This window comes from Protomyctophum bolini (assembly GCF_963924005.1).
Source record: "Protomyctophum bolini genome assembly, chromosome: 22".
Lineage (NCBI taxonomy): Eukaryota > Metazoa > Chordata > Actinopteri > Myctophiformes > Myctophidae > Protomyctophum > Protomyctophum bolini.
Genome location: NC_137883.1, coordinates 11072871 through 11091751, shown reverse-complemented (window position 1 = coordinate 11091751; position 18881 = coordinate 11072871). Strand labels below are relative to the sequence as shown.

The 18881-nt window shown below is 43.8% G+C and overlaps 1 protein-coding gene across 2 annotated transcripts in view; it reads right to left on the bottom strand.

Annotated features, from left to right (window-relative positions):
- Nucleotides 1–18881, bottom strand: part of whrna (whirlin a) — a 153626-nt gene that overhangs the window by 77103 nt on the left and 57642 nt on the right. For both annotated transcript variants that reach the window (XM_080755916.1, XM_080755917.1), the window contains exons 2-3: nucleotides 7939–8157; nucleotides 4292–4417 (exon numbers count right to left, since the gene is read on the bottom strand). In XM_080755916.1, coding sequence (XP_080612042.1) covers nucleotides 4292–4417; nucleotides 7939–8157 — 345 coding nt within the window. The remainder of the gene's footprint in view (nucleotides 1–4291; nucleotides 4418–7938; nucleotides 8158–18881) is intronic.

Sequence of the window (18881 nt, the reverse complement as noted above, 5' to 3'; positions counted from 1 at the left end):
GGGTCACAGGAGGTAAATAATACAGCATAGGTTACATTGAGCTTTCATTTCCCCTCAGAATGAAGGACGACATAGCCACGCTAGCAGTGCGATGATTACAGAAGCCTGGCAGGGATATGGGTCATCCATCAAAGTCAGCACATCTAGATGAATACCACCATACCAATGCAGTCTGCGCTTTAATATGAAGATTGTTGTTGGTATACAGTACATTTACACATTATCTGATATTCATCATCTGCATTTTCCCATCTCTAACTATTAGGAGTAGTAATATGTGACAGAGAAAAACCTTTTCTTCACATACTTAACTAGAGCATGTCTGAAATAAGTGTCAGAGCTGAAATCGACATGTAAATATGAAATAAATGCTTAAACATGTAGCTAGGTGTAATGTTAGAGACCACAGAAGTGAACCTTCCAAGCCTGTTTTCTCAACTCGCTGTTTTCTCAAGACATTACTGAACAACCAATTTGCTCAAGGGACACTTTGACACTAAGCCAGGAGGAGCCGGGGATCAAACAGAGAACCTTTCCAGACAGAACCTTCCCCTGCTGAGCGCCCACAGTCACCGTGGCGTTTTGCCAGATCGTACAAGTTCAAACCCCGCAGTATGTTTTCACCCCGCTTAGGGGAACTACGTAGGATGCACAACGCATCCTAGTTCAGCTATTGCACAATGTTCTTTCTAGAAACCGAAAGAATACACTAAAATTCAGCCAGCATACAGATAGCTGCTTTTGTGATGACAACATTGAATTATTTCCGCATTGAATTGAAAGAACTGGCTCCTACATAAATGTAATATTTACACATCACCCACTAATACTTTTAGTAAGGAACCTGTCTGAACAGAGATTATACTCATCCATCACTGTCACATATGTTATTCTCTGGTGCTTACAAAGACCACAGAGCTATCACACAACAAGGGATATCATGAAGACAGCGCTCCCATGGGGGTACCAATGAGCGGTGTGCAGATGGTCCTGTGTATCCTGGTACACATCTCTGTCATCTCCAACAACTACACAGTTTGATGTGCCACAGATGACTCTTGAGATAATTGCATCACTGATGAGTGTTTAGAGAGAGAGAGAGAGAGAGAGAGAGAGAGAGAGTGAGTGAGAGAGAGAGAGAGAGCAGAGAGAGAGAGAGAGAGAGAGAGAGAGAGAGAGAGCAACGGTGTTCGTCCTGAGATCTGGCAGAGATTTGGACTCTTACTGAGTGTAACCTTCTAGTTTGATTGCATGTTGTGTGCACCTGCGCCCCTAATAGCCTTTGTAGTATCTGCCCTTGTAAAAGGAGCAGATACCGATAGCTGTATCAGCTCAGCTATGGCCAGAGCATCTGATGAAAACGCTGTCCGAAAATGAAACGCGACTTTAAACCAAAACAAATGTATTGTTTCTGTCTTCCGTCTCCCCGTGTGGCTTGTTAGCTTGGATGTAATGGGCAGGTTCAGTTTGGTGGAGTATATTCTGTGGCTGCCTCATGGTCTCTCGGTCTGATCTGATATGTCCTCATCCTGCAACTCCTGCTGCTGGTGCAACGCCTCCTCTCTGGCGTTGCCCTATTCTTCCTCCAACTCTGCTTTTCTCTTCGCCTCAGAGTTTTAATTATCTGTAAAGCGAGTAGGCTAGATATTCTATAGGGTCATAGCACTGCCGGCCATCCTTTCGGCAAGCCCTTCAGCGAGACATGTCTAAAGATGCTTTTTTTAAAACAAAAATTATTTTCTTTTGTCTTTACATCTGAATGCGTTCTCTCTCTCTCTCTCTCTCTCTCTCTCTGAAAACCACTGCAGTAAAATACACAGTAAAATCCCACCGTGTTTAAATGAACCATTCGTACACTCTGCGAGTTAAACGAACACTCTGGATTTTATTCTGTGTGGAAGCCTGCTGCTTATCAAGCACACCGCTGCCTTCCATTTGTTTAAATCCATATGAATGACAATATTCCACATCAAACAGCCAGCTGCCAGGTATCAAAATGACAGAGTGGAGTGGGGAAAAGAAGGGATGCGGAGAAAAGCAATTTTTAGCTCTGAAGAAGCTGAAAGTTTATCTCCCCCAGAAAATCCATCGCCTACAATGCACAGGGCAGCACCCCACTGGAATCAGCAGAGAGTAGGGAACGCGTGAAGAGACAGAGTTATTGTGGCTGCAGAATAAGGCTCAAAACTGAAGTGAATAAAGAGTGAAAAAAGCAATTTCGTAATTTCTCTTTCTATACAACAATGCAGCCATCTATTACTTTTACAGTATGGCAAGCCACTGAAGCGGTCAGCCATCTAGAAGAGTGATTCTCAAAGAATAAAAGTTTCAAGGACCCCCAGGTTGATATGCATTTGCCCATGAACCCCCATTCGATACACATTTTTTATCTCTGGGATGCCAATGTACACTGTAAAATCTCAACTCGGAGACTCGTACAAATGGAACCCACTGTACTAATAATCCACCGCGTCTGATTGACGTAATCAATATGATGCACAGAGGAACCCCCTCTTGTCTCTTCTGTTCTTTGTACCTTTTCTAGGAGGCCTCACAACTATCGACAAAACAAATCGGGCGAACTGTGAGTGTGTAAACTATATTAGGCTACATATTTGTACACTCTCACAAATTAAATTATGCCTCTGGATTTTGGATTTTACTGTGCAGTGAGTGCATCCAGGATCACCATCCCAGGCACATTTTGTGTGCGTGTGTGCATGCGTGCACCCCCATGCCTGTTCAGGCTCACTAATAATCTACCACGGCACTTAAACCGCCAGATCTCTAATGGGCGTGCAATGAAAGACTACATGGAGCTCAAGTCCATCAGCATATGGCTCTACTGGCTGGGTACTTGTCCATGTCATTATGACAGGCACATTAAATGCCCCAAATCACAAGAGCGAAGTGCCAGAGTTTCTCCCACTATAGGCGTTGGAATGCTGAGGTTCTTCAGCCTCTCTGTGTGGGTCCAGCACAGCCTATGTCTCGCATCGGTTTAGTGGATAGAGCGAGGCTTAATCTTTCTGTTAGAGAGGTTTGGTTTTCCACAGCGACAGCAGTTACCCCCCACTGCTTGAATGAACTGCACTGCATTCAAGAAGAATCCCTTTTCTCCCACAGTGAAGCACGGTGAAAATAGCAGATCTATATGAGTAGTTCAGGTGTTTTAGGTATCCGATGCCATTGAACAATGGAGTACAAAAATCAACCTGCAATCAAACATCTTTTAGCAAACAGACAAACGAAAAACGTTGTTTTAATCTGTACACAATGTAACTGTGGTCTCCCCTGTCACCCTGGTGTCATCTTGTTTGAAAGATAAAAAAACGAAAGAATCCAGGCACTTTATGAATACAAGGCAAAGGCCCTGAGGCTGTTTCCTCCTTTTTACAATGAGTGTCGGGATCCCTCGTTTTTATCTGATGTTTCATCCTGTCTGAACCAGGAGTACCTTTGATACTGTATATTATTTTTTAGCGACTGCAGGTCGCATTTACTATGAAAACCTGCATCCACTGTCCGTCAGTCAGTCACCCCACGCCTCCATATACGGTCATGCCTCATGACATCACACCTCCATATATTGTCACGCCTTGTGACATCATGCCTCCATATATGGTCACGCCTTGTGACATGGCACGCCACCATACCTATGCTTCTCGCCCTGAAGGCGTCTTACTGGTAAACTGTTTCCATTCTTATGCCGAGCACCCGGTTGCTGTGTTACACACACACCAAGATAGGTGGGTCACAGGAGGTAAATAATACAGCATGGGTTACATTGCACCTGGTTGCTTTGTCACACACACACACACACACACACACACACACACACACACACACACACACACACTTGCAATATCAGTTAACAAAACTGTTCTGTACATTTGATTCTGGTTATTTCATTACTTTTAGTTAACTAAAAACCCTGCAGTAAACTCCTTAAAGGTCTGACCCCTCTTCAACGTCCCACTGGATGACGACAGGGATGTGAAATGTCAGACTGAACCATTGTAACAGCCTTAATTAATAAATATAAAAGTCATATTAATAAATAAAAGGGCAGAAGATGAGGAGGCGATAAAACATCGGTACAGTGACCATATTACTGGAATAAATGTCACATATTTCATCCGTTATGTCAGAGAACGAGAGAGAGAGGCAGAGAGGGAGAGAGACAGATAAAAATAATGATATCAAGTGTGCGACGCATGGGCGCGCGCACGTGTGCACACACGCACACACACACACACACACACACACACACAGGTTGGGGTGTGGCTACCTTGAGTCCTCCGCACTCCGCAGCGGAACCTCTGTCCACTCCGGTGATGTAGATGCCCAGGGCGTACTCCATCCCACCACGGATCATCAGACCCAGAGAACGACCATCATCCAACACCAGGTTGACCTGAGGATGACAGAGAGGGGGGGGGGAGGGGGGGGACCAAGAACAGAGAGACATCTGGTTGACAAAAGACAAGAAAGTAACAAAGCAGAAGTGTGGCCTAAACCATATATTGTAGCTGTCGGGCAGAAGCCTTGTATCTCCAAACATTTTGGTCATTTAATGCCCTGCTTCATCACACGAGAGAAGTGGCGGACTGGCACAGCGGGCATATGCCCATTAGGCCGAACAATGAATGTTCAACTTTTTTTTTTACTAGAATCAGAGTCAAGCAAGTAGTGCTTGTACGTCTGGCTATTTTCAGAATTGTCTTTCCATTTCCTGATAAGCAGTGGTGGAAAAATAACTCACTTTTTTTTTTCTTATTGCAATACTGCAATATAGAAAGTACAAAAGTATTGGCATCCAAATCACACATTGTGGCTGAAATCTACAAAGTACTAACTAGTAAGTAAAGTTTTCAAATGAATGTAGTGGAACAAAAGTACAACATTTGCCTCTGAGACATATAGTGGAGTAGAAGTAAAAGTTTTGGAAATACTCAAGTAAAGTACAAATACCTCAAAATTGCACCTACAGTAAGTACAGTGAGTACTTAAGTAAATCTACTTAGTTACGTTCCACCAGTGCTGAACATGCGATGTTTCCACCGGACAGCGAGGATCCAACACTAGGTTGGACCACACATCCCAGATGTGTGGTGTGTTTGAAGCAGATGTCTTTGCTAGCTAAATTAATAATTCAAGTCCCTGCTGGATCCATCCACGGTGTCTTTTTTGACGAACGAAATGAGGATATAAAAGTTGATGCGTGTCAGAAGCGATTAGGCCTGGTCTCACACAGTCTCCAACGCTATAGGAACTGGTGATGGTAATGATGAGGATCTGGATGCAGTTCAGACTAGCAATAATGGAGCTGCCTCTGTCATCACCAACATATCACTGACTTAAGTACTGTGGTCAGTGGGGTGGAAAAAGTTTTTTACTTTTGGTCGCATCGTCGTCTACTCAGGCTTATGTGACCCAGACAGTTTTTAGAATTGAGATATTTTATATTAATTAATAATAATATTATTATAATATTAATAATTTAGCAATTTTTTTAAATGTTTTTTGGAACTGTTTTGAATTAAAAACTAAATGAAGGAAACCAACAATAGAGGGATCCATAAAAATGGTTCCCCACCCAATGTTTGGGAACAAGTGCATTAGAACATTGGACAGACATCCACATAAACTGCACCACTCCAGGGTCCAATAAGCTACATTAGCAATATATCACAATCCTTTTCTGACCAGAAGACATTTTTCTAACATCATTCTAGAGACTCATAACAAAACAATATACACTGACAACACTCAAACTGCCAAACAAACAATTTATATAACCTCACAAGCCAGACAAGACCCTGCTGTGATAAATTCCCAAGTTCTCTAGTATGCAAAACAAACATTCTTCACTGCCTCATTAAAGGATCATACCTGTGGTCTGGCAGCATATTTTTCTGAAATAAAATAAAACATAATATATCTCGTGGGTGAATAAATTATAGATGAGTGGACTGACATTTGTTTGACAAAATATTTAATAAAAAGAAAAAACTCTCACACTTATGCCAGTGATCACCATCTCCTGTGCCAATGTTGGCACCCGTGCCTATACGCTGGCCACATAACTGTATAAAAGTCCCCATCTGCCGATCGGTCATTGTGTCACTGTAGTGCCGCGAATGCTACTGTGGGTTGTTGCCAACACAGTTGACGAGATCTATTTTGTAATTAAAGCTCCTGTGCTTTATTGACACATCAAGTCTATACACTCGTAGGGCAGCCTTAGGTCTGCTGCTTGCAATAAAGTCCTTTATAGCAAGCAGCTTTTTTATTATAGATTTGCACATTGGAGCCACCAAGGGCCCAATTTTGAAAACACCTGCCATTCAATTAACCCTGGGCATTGCTGCCAGCTGCCTTGAGTCAGTCTACCCATGTTTGTTGACCGAGAGTGCACAAAAATGCTAATAAATGGCAAAAATTTGTGAAATGTGCCAACAGTAAATGCCCATTTAGATTGATTGGTCAACCGACTGAGTCTGTGTTTGACTAGCCTGGGGTCCACCTATGCTTTCTATGGCATAGGCAGCTCCCGGCAGGATCCGCCAGGAGAATCTAGACGCAGCTGCGTGACATGAGACTAATTAATTACAGCGACAGAGAGAGAAAGGAGTGTGTGTACGTGTGTGAGTGTGTGCGTCAATTTAACAAAAGTGCAGACGATCAGAAATTAGCAGAGATTGATCGACGTTTGCGCTACTCTATTCCAAATTGAAGTGGACTCGGTTTCCGAGGCTAGTGTCTGACAAACCTGTAATTTACGACCTGACCCTGAATGGATACCAAAAGCAATTAGAAGTCTGGGTTATGCCGTTTCAGCCATCCAATTATTTGGTAATAATAACCCAGATGACACAACGGTACAGCAGCAGTCGATCAGTTTGAACATTGCGGGTGTCAATAAACGCTCTGTGCGAGCAAGTAAAATGGACATAATATGAATAGCTCTCTGGGCTGTCATTGTCTCTGGCGTTGGGTGGGTGCATGCGTGAAGCTATAGGTACACTCACCATCCGGCTAGCTTATGAAGCTATAGGTACACTCATGATGCGGCTAGTTTATGAAGCTATACTGTAGGTACACCCACCATCCGGCTAGCTTATGGGACCGTGAGGATGCAAATAAACAGATTCAATTTGGGGGAAAGTGAAAAATGGGCTTTTGTCCCTCAAGTTGTGCTTTCCGTGGTCAACCCACTGAGAGGAAATTGCATGAGGAAGAAGAGATAGAGGTTGCCTTATTTTATAGTAGGATATTTAAAAAAAAGTATGTATTGATTTGAAAAGTGTAGCTGAAAATATGCCCTGGAGAAAAGATTGATTTCTTAATTATGCTGAGATTGTAATGGACAGACAGCAGTGGACAGAGAGACACAGGAATAATGGGGCCTGCAGGCTGCCGATATCCATCTCCGGAGTGACACGCCATCACACAGAACAGGCTCCAAATGGAGATAAGGCCCCTAATCTTGATCCCTATCTCTACGTGCCATGAAGGAGGCCTCTTACGGAAGCTCAATTATACTCAAACGCCTTCAGGGGCACTTCATACACGGTACCCATGCTGCGTATTATGCTTTCGCATATATTTGATATCTAGCCTAATCATTGTCATAATTAGTTTAATTAGCTTAATTTCCGTGTGTGTGAGTATGTGCATGCATATACAGTACATATATGCCTGTGAGCTATTTTCAGCACGCAACCCTGTCGCACGATGCAGTACAAATCAGGCTTTACATCATCGAAATTGTAGGCTACTATGATAAATCACTGCGTCAACATGTGTTGTAGGTGTAGTAGCATGTAGGCAGCATGTTCAGCTGTTTCAACATGTGATGCAGGTGTACTGTAGTAGCATGTAGGTACTAGATGGCATGTTTAGCATGTCCCTCTCTGGCATTCCTGCCCGCACCTTCTTTTCGTCGCCTTCCTGCAGAAGTTGCATGTTGCTGCGTCGCTGGCTGTCCGTCCGCCTGAGCGTGGCGCTCCGGTGCTCAGGGATGTCAGGGGGCGGGGACACGCTCCGTCCCTGGGGGTCAACCCAGGTGTACACGTGGTTGGTGACATAGCCGCCCGGTATGCGACCAACAGAACGCACCGAGAGGTTGAGCTTTTTACTGCCTTTCAGCACCTGAAGGGAGGAGGAGAGGAAAGGTTGTTAATTCACCTAGAAGGGAGGAGAGGAGAGGTTGTTAATTCACCTAGAAGGGAGGAGAGGTTGTTGATTCACCCCTGAAGGGTGGAGGAGAGGAGAGGTTGTTGATTCCACGCATGATCTTAACACGGCTTCTTCAAGTCAATATGTGCCAGAACGTGCACACATACATGAGTCAAAACTTCAAAGAAAAAAAGACTACAATCTATAATCCAATCTTCTTCAAATCTCTTGGTTTGACCAGGGTAAGCGCGCATGCACGCGGACACACACACACACACACACACACACACACACACACACACACATACTGTAATACCGGTGGAATCGGAAACGGCACACTGATTGGCAGAAGATTTATGTAAAAAGACATAAGCAATCTGTGCAAATGACACCATCTAAATATAAGCATCTGTGGTGCAAAGTCTGCAAACAACTCCTGGCTGCGCGTCATTTTAGCCTAATAGACAGAGGGCATGGAAAGAGACCCAGGCAAAGATTTAAAATCTTGCCGCTACCAACCAGCAAAGCGGGCCTTGCCATGCCAAATATACTGTTCTAGAACTGGGCCTGTCACACTTGTTACATCTGGGAATGGCTACAAGCCTATCTACACAATATGAACTGTGTGGACTTGTAGGGCTGCTCACCGAATTCACTATGGGCACTGGTAACCGGTAATAAAGATAAGATTCATAGGGAGATACGAGGCAATCCAATTATCTATAATTCTATCAGAGTGTGACGACAGATTACCATCTACGTAGGGAGAGGAGACCAAAGGTCATTGCTAATACCAATATCTAGCAACCGTGAATTTGGACCTGGGCACAGTTCGGCCATCTTTAAGACCTGGCACTCACTAGGGCTACGTGTATTGTGGGATCTGTTTAGAGATGGTGTTCTGATGTCGTTTCAGCAATTGCAGACACAGTTTAACCTCCCAAGAGAACATTTTTTTGGTTTCTTGCAAATACGACACCTCGTTAACTCACTACAGCTGCCAACGCCACTGGGCTCCCTTTACAGTAAAACAGATAATTTCTTATGAAACTATAGTAAGGTATCACATTTAATTTCAGATCATTCAACAGATCTGGGTACCTACTATCACTACTTTTGGGAATGTAAGTGTATATCCAGGTTCTGGGGCCAAGTGGCACGTGAGTTAAGTGACATTTTCAAGGTGAAAATAAAGGATCCGGGAGCTTTCTTACAGGGAAATTCATTTGACACCCTTACAATTTAAACTATTTGATAAACTTCTACTTTCAGCCCGGACATGCATTCTGATAAACTGAATTAAGGATAAGCCACCAACTGTGGTATAGACTGGAGATCTTCGGTGTGCTACCGGCTACCCCATGAAAGACTCTGTGCAATGCATAGAGGCAACGACGCTTCCTTTCAGGTGGTGTGGGCCCCATTATTAGACTATTTTCCTGCTGAAATTTCTCGGATCCTTCTAAAGGCCCAATGCCCCATGGATTGGACAGACCTAGGATAGGAAAAAAAATGTAAATGAAAAGTTTGTCTACATGTGAATGGGCTCGAGGCGTGTGCAATACTGTGGCTGTCTTGGTTTGTTTTTCTATTTTAAAAGATTTCTCAAAATAGTAAAAAATAAGTAAGCAAATAAGTTTAGGGATAAGGGTTAAGGGGTGGCGCAATATATAGCCCAGAAAGTAGTAGGAACTTGGAAGTACTAATATTCGTCCAAATCCCTCCCAAACAGTCACTTCAAGCGTTTTGTTTCACTAGGCAGTTCAGGCTTTCATGGTCTACTCTAAAACATCACGTGCATAGCAGCATGTGCTGTGGTGCATGGGTCTACTTTTGAGTGGACAGACATACAGACCCTGTTCTATAGACAGGTTGGCATACAGCCACTCAGTAAAATAAGCATAGTCAGCATGGTATATGAGATTTACTGATATTATCACCCCATGCATTGTGTGGGCCATGGTCAAACGTCGAAACAAGCCAGTCCTCCGGCATGATCCTTTAAAATAGTTGGATCATTAGCTGGCTGAGCCTCCGGCACACTCCTACACACTTTGTCAACCCGCCTTGGCATTTCCACATGATTAGAACCACAATACAATTCACGTTATAAACGTTAATCATTACAGCTGAAACATGCATGGAAGGACAACATGGATATGGTCCTCACACAATTCAAGTCTTCCTAACTATCTCCACTATCTTCACCGTCCCATAAATCTGTGCACTGCACAAGCAATAATGACTGCTGTTGAATTGCCTGTTAAAATGCAAATTGGAGTAGGCTGGATTTGCCTAAGAGCATTTGGATTATAGAGGACGCGCTTCTACTTGAGCACATGTGGCAACAAAATAAATTTCTTTTCACAAAGCCGATTCTGAATTCTTCTTGGAGAGGTATTATTCCAATTTAGATGATTACAGATTGTCATGACTCATGCCAGTGTTCAGACTCCAGGCCCTTCACTCTCTCTTGTGTCCTACTGATATTATAGAGGACGTCGACCTCCGTCAATCCTCACGTATCTTTTCATAAGGGGGGCGGCACTGGTTAGTGTCTCAGGAGGTAGAGCGGAAGCTTGGGAAATTGAAGGTTCCCAGTTCGATCCCGGGCTACTCCCAGAGTCAGTGTCAAAGTGTCCTTGAGCAAGACACTGAACCTTTAATTGTTCCCGATGAGCAGGTTGGTGCCTTGCATGGATTCCTAAGAAGTCGGTGTATGTATGTATGTGCGCGCGTGCGTGCGTGCGTGCGTGCGTGTGTGTGTGTGTGAGAGAATGGGTGAATGTGAAGTACATTGTAGAAAAGCCATATATACTGTAAATGCAGTCCATTTACCATAATCAACCTGTGACAGCACTGTAGAGCTCTGGATGTAGACAGTTTAAAGACAAACCCATACAATACAAAATGAAAGAGAATGAGATAGAGAGTGAACAAGAGAAAATGAGAAGAAGTAGGCACGCACGCAGTCAGAAGAATCAAACACCTTTCATACATAAAATACCTGTAGAACAGCTTAAATAATAAAACTACAAAATAAATACAGCTGTGAATGAAGGATTTTAATGAACGTGTTTGTGAGGTGACCGAGGTCAGGGACTGTGACATTTCACCTTACCTAATTCTAATGAATTATTCCACTAGTCCAGGTGCACTTACAGTATGGCCCTCTCGGCATTCCTGAGATATCATGTTCAAATATCGGGATGGATGTACTTACGGTACTTGTACAGACAATCCTCAAACAAACATAATACCTCCAGGCGAGCCTGTCTGACGGCAGAGGCATACAAAGCACCACTGTACATCACACTTCAAGCTCATTTTTAATTGACTTTAAGTCAATTAAATTTTGCATCATCAACAGTTAAATCTCAGATTTAACAGTTTTTGGAGACTAATGTAACGTCATTGTGTTTCCCTATAAAACGAAGTATTTTCACACGGAAACCACGGACGGCTCTCTGCTTTATGGCTGGGTGATGTAATTTGTGCAGGTTGGCGTCTCTCTCTCTCTCCCTCCCTCCCTCTCCCTCCCTCTCAGCCACTTTGCCAGCCAAGCCACCAGTCTGATTTATGATTCCCAACAGGCTCTCTCATGGTGGGTGCTGGGCCGAGAAATTTGACCGTGCATTTAGGGGAAATGGAGGAGGCAATGTTTGGCTGAAATGGGAAGTGAAAGAAGCCGAGAGTTAGGGGGAATAACGCATGCAAGGACTCAGGAGAGGACATAGAAGGAGAGCAGAGCTAATGCGTCATTTATAGGCTACTCCGTCGTAAGGCGGTGTTGCACTCTAAAAATAGACAATCTATGACCCTACCACGCGTCACAATGTGATGCGTTGTGAGAACTTGTGACACGTTTCACAATTAGCCCACGATGTTGCAACCCATTTTTTCACCCAGTGTCAATTATCTAATGGAATCCTGGGCGCTACACTTCCTCTGCCAACCTGGGGGGGGGGGGGGGCAGCGGACTGACCTCATGCTTCCTTCTATGCAAGTCCAAGCTGCTTCTTTTCACCTGACAGGGGAGAGTTTCCCCGGCCGGACGCAGCGGGTGGAAGGAACACGTTATTCCGACCAGTTCCTTTCCCCTCCATCAGGCGCCCCGGCTGGCCAGGGGGAGGTATAGAGACCAGGATTACTGCATGTTTTTTGTGAGGGTACCTACCCTAGGGGACACGGGGAGAACGTGCAAACTCCACACGGAAAGGCCCTATCGCCAACCCCGCCTCGGGTATGGGCACTGATGACACGGAGGAGAGAACACGCCCACAGCGTCCCCAGCGGGAATCAAAACCAGGACCTTCTAGCTGTGAGGCGACAGCACTATACCGACCCCCTCCGAAACGTCTATTTCCAGCGCTCAACGACATCATATGACAAACTATGAATCAGGCTTAATGGATCTACTGTAGGCTGACAGCAGTGTGGGTTTCCGCAGAGTGCTCAACTGGTTTCCCCGCGTTGCTGTGGAGCTGCCTGGTCTGTGGGGGGAAAGTGCTGATTGTGACACTGCGCTGATGAAGCGAGGCCTGCTCGCGAGGCGGAAACAAACAGTACTGGAAAAAAAAATAATGGGAAATATAATAGAGTATAATGGGAAACGGCAAAGGCAGGTAAACTGCTTTTGGAATGAGGCCTCAGACAAAACAATGTGCTCTCGTGAGGACCTGGGTGATCTATTGTACACGCAACAGCGGGCTCTATAAGCCGCCCGACTTCATTTAGGGAACCCGTGCTCAGTGTAAGTGTAACACGCTAGCTATTGTATTAGGGAAGTGAAAGATTAAGCATCCACCTGCACCGTGGTGATCTCTTTAACTAATAGCGTCATAGAAACACACACACAAAACATAACCCCAATGCGGCTGTCCTTCTTGCCTGGGATTCAAAATTCTACCATTGAAGTAAGACGGAAAAGCTGCTTGGCCAGGGAGATATTACGCTTTTAGTTTCATGGAAGCAATAGCACTTGTCAGCCAGCAGTTACCTGACCACAAGCACCGTCAAAATTTCCCGGTACAAAAGCGGCGAGACCACGTCCAACCACTGAAGGTGTGCTAGCTATATACTATAGTATTAACATACTCTTAAATGTCCCAATGGAGGAGCAGGAAGGCCACCTCCAGCACTGCAATTCCGTTCTTCACTGTATTAAACATAATCTACACAGTGGTCCATGACAAGAAGGCCATAGCATAGGCTCTTGCTGCAGCCCCCCCTATTGTGAAATGGCTTCTTAAAAAACACAAATGCACGGATGCCAACAATCTTATGAATTTCATTTGAATTTAAATGAACAGTTTTACATTTCTTTTCAGGTTTTTGTTTTCTTTTTCAATTTTCTCTCCCTTCCAATTGGCAGGCGCCCCCTGGCTGGCAGCCCCCTGAGGACCACAGCCCACCATAAAAATAAAGGTCTTTACCAGTCTTTATTGATCAAAATTATGGTTTGGAGGGAAAAAAGATATTAAATATACTAAAGTATATTAGTCAGGGGGTACTGATGTGGCCTAGCCTACTGACTGACCCCCCGATATTTTTGTACACATTGTGCTGGAAGCTTATGAAGCATAATCACAGCCCCAAATATTCTGCATGCGTGCGTGCGTACTGTACGTGCAGCGTGCGTACTGTACGTGCAGCGTGCGTACTGCGTGCATTTGTTGGACGTACAGTAGAGAGAGAATCCGCCCAGCCAGGAGGATTAATGAGTAATTGACCAGGCCGCCAACATAGACTTAATGGAGCCGGGTCATCAATCACAGGGATTAGCCAAAGGAAAAGAATACATCCCCGGTTGAGCTCCGGCCCCTGTGCCATCACCACTTATCTACGCATTCCACTATCCATCTTTTACCCTCCTCCCTCTTTAATTAGTGTAAATACCCCGGCCCCTGTGCCATCACCACTTATCTACCCATTCCACAATCCATCTTTTACCCTCCTCCCTCTTTAATTAGTGTAAATACCCCGGCCCCTGTGCCATCACCACTTATCTACCCATTCCACTATCCATCTTTTACCCTCCTCCCTCTTTAATTAGTGTAAATACCCCTACGTTATAATGAAGGAATTTCTATAATTTTTTTGCTGTGGGGGGTTAGGGGCCTTAACCCCCACAGCAAAATAAAATCCTTCATTATTCTTAGGGTGGAAAAAAGGACCCCATTGGGATTCCCACAGTTAAATGAACACTGACAATTGTACTGTGTACACACACACACACACACACACACACACACACACACACACACACACACACACCCACATTATTCACTCACAATGTACAAGGGAGCGATCGACAGTTCTGCATGAATGCTGCAGCTTCCTTGTAGATCTCTCTCTCTCTCTCTCTCTCTCTCTCTCTCTCTCTCTCTCTCTCTCTCTCTCATTATAGCTCTATACAGTACAGTACATCATCTCTTCCATTCAACATTTACCAGGCTGTCTGAAAGCACTCATTAACACATGGACTATAATCCCCCCTGGGGGCAACAACATAACTCTTTGATTTCTTTATTCTGCTGCAAGAATTATTCATAATAAATGACAGGATTAATGTAAAAAACATAGCAGTTATTTCTATTATAATGCTAGATAATAAATAAAATCAACCATCAAGTTGTAAACTCTGAAACTAGGTGGATTTGTACTACTACAGGTCAACTTTATACACTCAGTGTAGACAAAGGCACATTAGGACGGCCAAAGGCAGCTACAATAATGCCTATTTTATGGGCAGTGTGGAGTTTCCACATATATCATATGTCATAATGTTCTACGTAAAGTTATAATTCACTGATTCGTTCAGTCATCTCTGCATCAAAATAGACACATTTACAGTAGTTATATGTTATATTGGTATGGTAGTGGGTACTGTGTCAGTGGGTCAAAACATGGACTGTTAAATTTAATGTACCCTTATAAGTTCATCGTACATTCTCAAGCGTTATATTGAACCCCAATAATTCAGACCCTGGCCAGGCAAGATGTGCGGTGTGGCTGTGATCCTGTCCACCATGCACTCCTTTCAAACCTCCCCCCTTTCCCATGAATCAAACTGGCTTCCCACAGCTCTGCTCTCCTCCTAGCTCATACCTCCTGTATCGAACGCCATATCTCTCAGCGTCAGTTATTTACGAGGCCTTCTCCCAGGCATCAACACCCTGCCCTGCACCTTTCACTGATATTTACTCAGCGAGAAAGAGAGTAAGAGATCCGATATCGCATTCTTAGATCTGATGTCGCATATCTGCATTTGCGCACACGATCAAGTATATTTTTTCCGCTATGCACGGAAATCCTACTTATGGCCCACTCATCACTGACCATGAAAATAAAATAAAAATCTGTTACTTTGTCATAAGCGGAGAAGATTTGCTGCAGTGTCACTGATAGCGTGGAGATGTTGGCAATCAATCAACAGTCTTGCAGGCGGCACAATCTTGGCCATCAAATTATGTTCTTTCCATGTCACACTGTGCGTGGTGATTAATCGTGAATATCCACCTTGTCAGACAGCGACTTGAATTGAGTCCATCTGTAGTGGGCGCAAATCCACAGGTTTGTGTGCTTTTTATTTGCATTATAATCCCCATAGGGGGATTTTAGATCGCCTCATATAAGAACTGTTTCACCCCGGCCGTTTCACTCATATGGATATTAATTTTGACCTGAGATCAGATTCTAAAAATGCAGACCTACAAGCTTGTAGATCTTCAATAGCTAAAGCATAACATAATGCTAATACCAAAAGGTGTTCCCGCCCAAAATTGGCGGGAAGCGTTTCAAATATCATGGTGGCGTTACAACAGCCCACTTCATGTTTTGGCCTCTCTTGAACTGTACTGTAGGTCATACAATCAACATTTTTCTCCCCTGGATTCCTTTGATAATTTGAACGCAACTTACAGTCCCCGTTAGTGCCAGATGACATTTTCTGGCATAGTGCGTTTTCCTACAGATAGTCCAAAACTCACACAAATCGGTACACGTTATCCATCTATGTGGTCATGTGATCAAGATGTATTAATTGACAGCTTTCCAAAGTTTGCAGGCTCTGGGTCGGCAACCGAGCCTGCCAGAGACCTGTGCTCTGAGGAGCACGCTTTTCTAGTTTGTGTTATTGTGTATGTAAGGGCCAAATTAGTAGAATAAGTCAAATGTATTTGTGACCATGGGGTGGCGCTGTTATCCTTATAAGCGTCAGGTTCACTGGCATCTGTAGGGAGGATTGACCCGGAAGGGAAATGGTTTTTGACCGCAGGTACGTCACTGTTGTTCAAACACTGGAGCGAAATGTTTGGTTGTCTGAAATGTTTATTTTGTTTGTCTATGCTGATTATTGTTTATTCTGAAATCACGCAGATACTGATGCCGTACTCACTGGGAAATAAATGTGTCAAGACTCAAAAGCAACAGGAGCTGCCTGTGTGTTTTATTATCACAAAATGGGGCTGACAGCCTGACACTCAGCACAAACAGTATGGCATTGGACCAGCGCGTCAACCAGGTCCATCTACGGGATCAACTCCTCGAGAGCTAAGACGGGGCTCTCATAGTGTATGTATGTATTCACAAACACATGCATGAATCAATCTACATGCATGTGTCTGTACTGTATGTGTGCACAGTGCACCTTTCCACGTCTGCATGAGTGGCTGCACGCCAGAAATCCACTGAGTGCTCCGGCGCTCCGCAGTTTGCAGGAGAAAAGCCCATGACAGTAATGAATCGTCTCCTGCTCGGGGCCGTATGAAAGCTTATTTTGGAATGTACTACAGCTGCATACTGTAGCAGCAGACATGTCCGTTTCCATTGTATGTAGTGAATCAATTACAAACCACCTTCTGCTCACGGATACACACAGACGTAGCTGTATCCACTCAAGACTCTGCCACTCATTACACACACACACACACACACACACACACACACACACACGAGCGAGTGCCCCCTGAGCGACCGAAAAGACATCTGGAGAATGAAATGGGATGGGCAATTGGGGGCCCCCCTTCACGAAATGCAGTCCCGCAGGTTAAGTGAAGGAATACCAATACATTATTGATTTTCAGCTGTTACAATTCCAAACGATAATGATTACTTTGGTACTAGTATTAACATTATTATCTTTTTTTATGGCCAAAGTTAAAAATGTAAAAAGAACCACCGCTCATCTGCTGAAAAAACTTAAGTGAGGTGCTGGAGTCACAAAGAGATAATAAATAATAAATAAAGGGAAGGGAAGGGAATTTTGGTCGACCTGGTAGTTTTAAAAGTGCTTTATGAATCAAATTTACTTGACTTGCCGCACACACTACATACACACCAGTTAAACAACTGGCAAGACAGTACAAATTGGAGCTGTGACAGTTTTTGCAGTAAATGTCTGAGGTGGAGGACAGATGATTCTTATCAGTGTTAATTGGTAATTAGACTCAACATCTCATTAAGCAAGCCAACATGACGCATTTCCTCATTTGATCACATCAGAACTGCCACGATGCCAGATGTGTCTATTTTTTGTACAGTATCCTTCCATACCAGCCCCCCCCAATATATATTCCACTCGTTGCATTGACCTTGAAAGTCTATCCCTGGGTTTCATCAGTTGGTGATCATGGGCTTTCATCAATAGTTGAATACATCGTCTTTGTCTGTCATTCGCAGGCTGATCAGAATGTCCATGCTTTCATGATGCCGTTAATATTCCCTCATCAGTGCACTGGTCACACTTGGCATGATGATTGGAAGAAGTTGATGCACGATCAAAAATCTAATACTATTGTAATACAGCCGAAGCACATCATACTGTATGTGACTATGTGTGCATGCATATATTGTGGCAATTTAAAATTCCCAGAGAAGCATTCATTCTATTCCTGAGATGGTATTAAAATGCTAAATTCTATTTAGCCAATGAGTCGTATGATTTCGTCATTCTTACACAAAGCTACTCTTGCTTGCAACCAATTGCTCCTGGATTTCTCTGCAACCCATCAAAGCAAATGTAATGTCAGTGTCTTTGCATTTGGCAAATACAAGTAAATGATCACAGTTCACAGATCAGAGTTATTTTAACAAAATTAGATTTAAGCTATTACCCCCTGTGTTGCTTAATATACACTACACAAATTATTCCTTATTCATCATTGTCTCCACCAGGCCGAAAAACTCTTGTAACGTGCCGTTTTCTTCTTCTAATTATTTGTTCAGCCCGAAATTTTTTGTTTGTTGTCATGATTTGTCACGACAAGAGTTGGCTTTGTCCGCGGCGTAAACGTCTTTAAATAAATACTTTCTGAAAAGTCTATGAGGAAAATGAACGGGGATTTCTTCTCCGGGTCTCTCGAGGGGGCGGGACTGCGACGCTCTATACTCCTTGGAAATTATTTTTAATTACGGGCGGCTGTGGCTCAGGAGGTAGAGCAGGTCGTCCAATGATCCCTGGGTCGGCGGTTCGAATCCCGGCTCCTCCTGTCCACATGTCGAAGTGTCCTTGGGCAAGACACTGAACCCTACATTGAATGCAATGAGTTCGTCGGTGTGAGCTTTCCACCATTGGTGTGTGAATGTGGGAAGTGAGGACGATGGCGTCGACTGTTTTCCGCTTCACCTCCTAATGTATGAATGAATGAACCATTGTAAAGCGCTTTGAGCACTTGGAAAAGCGCTATAAAAATGCA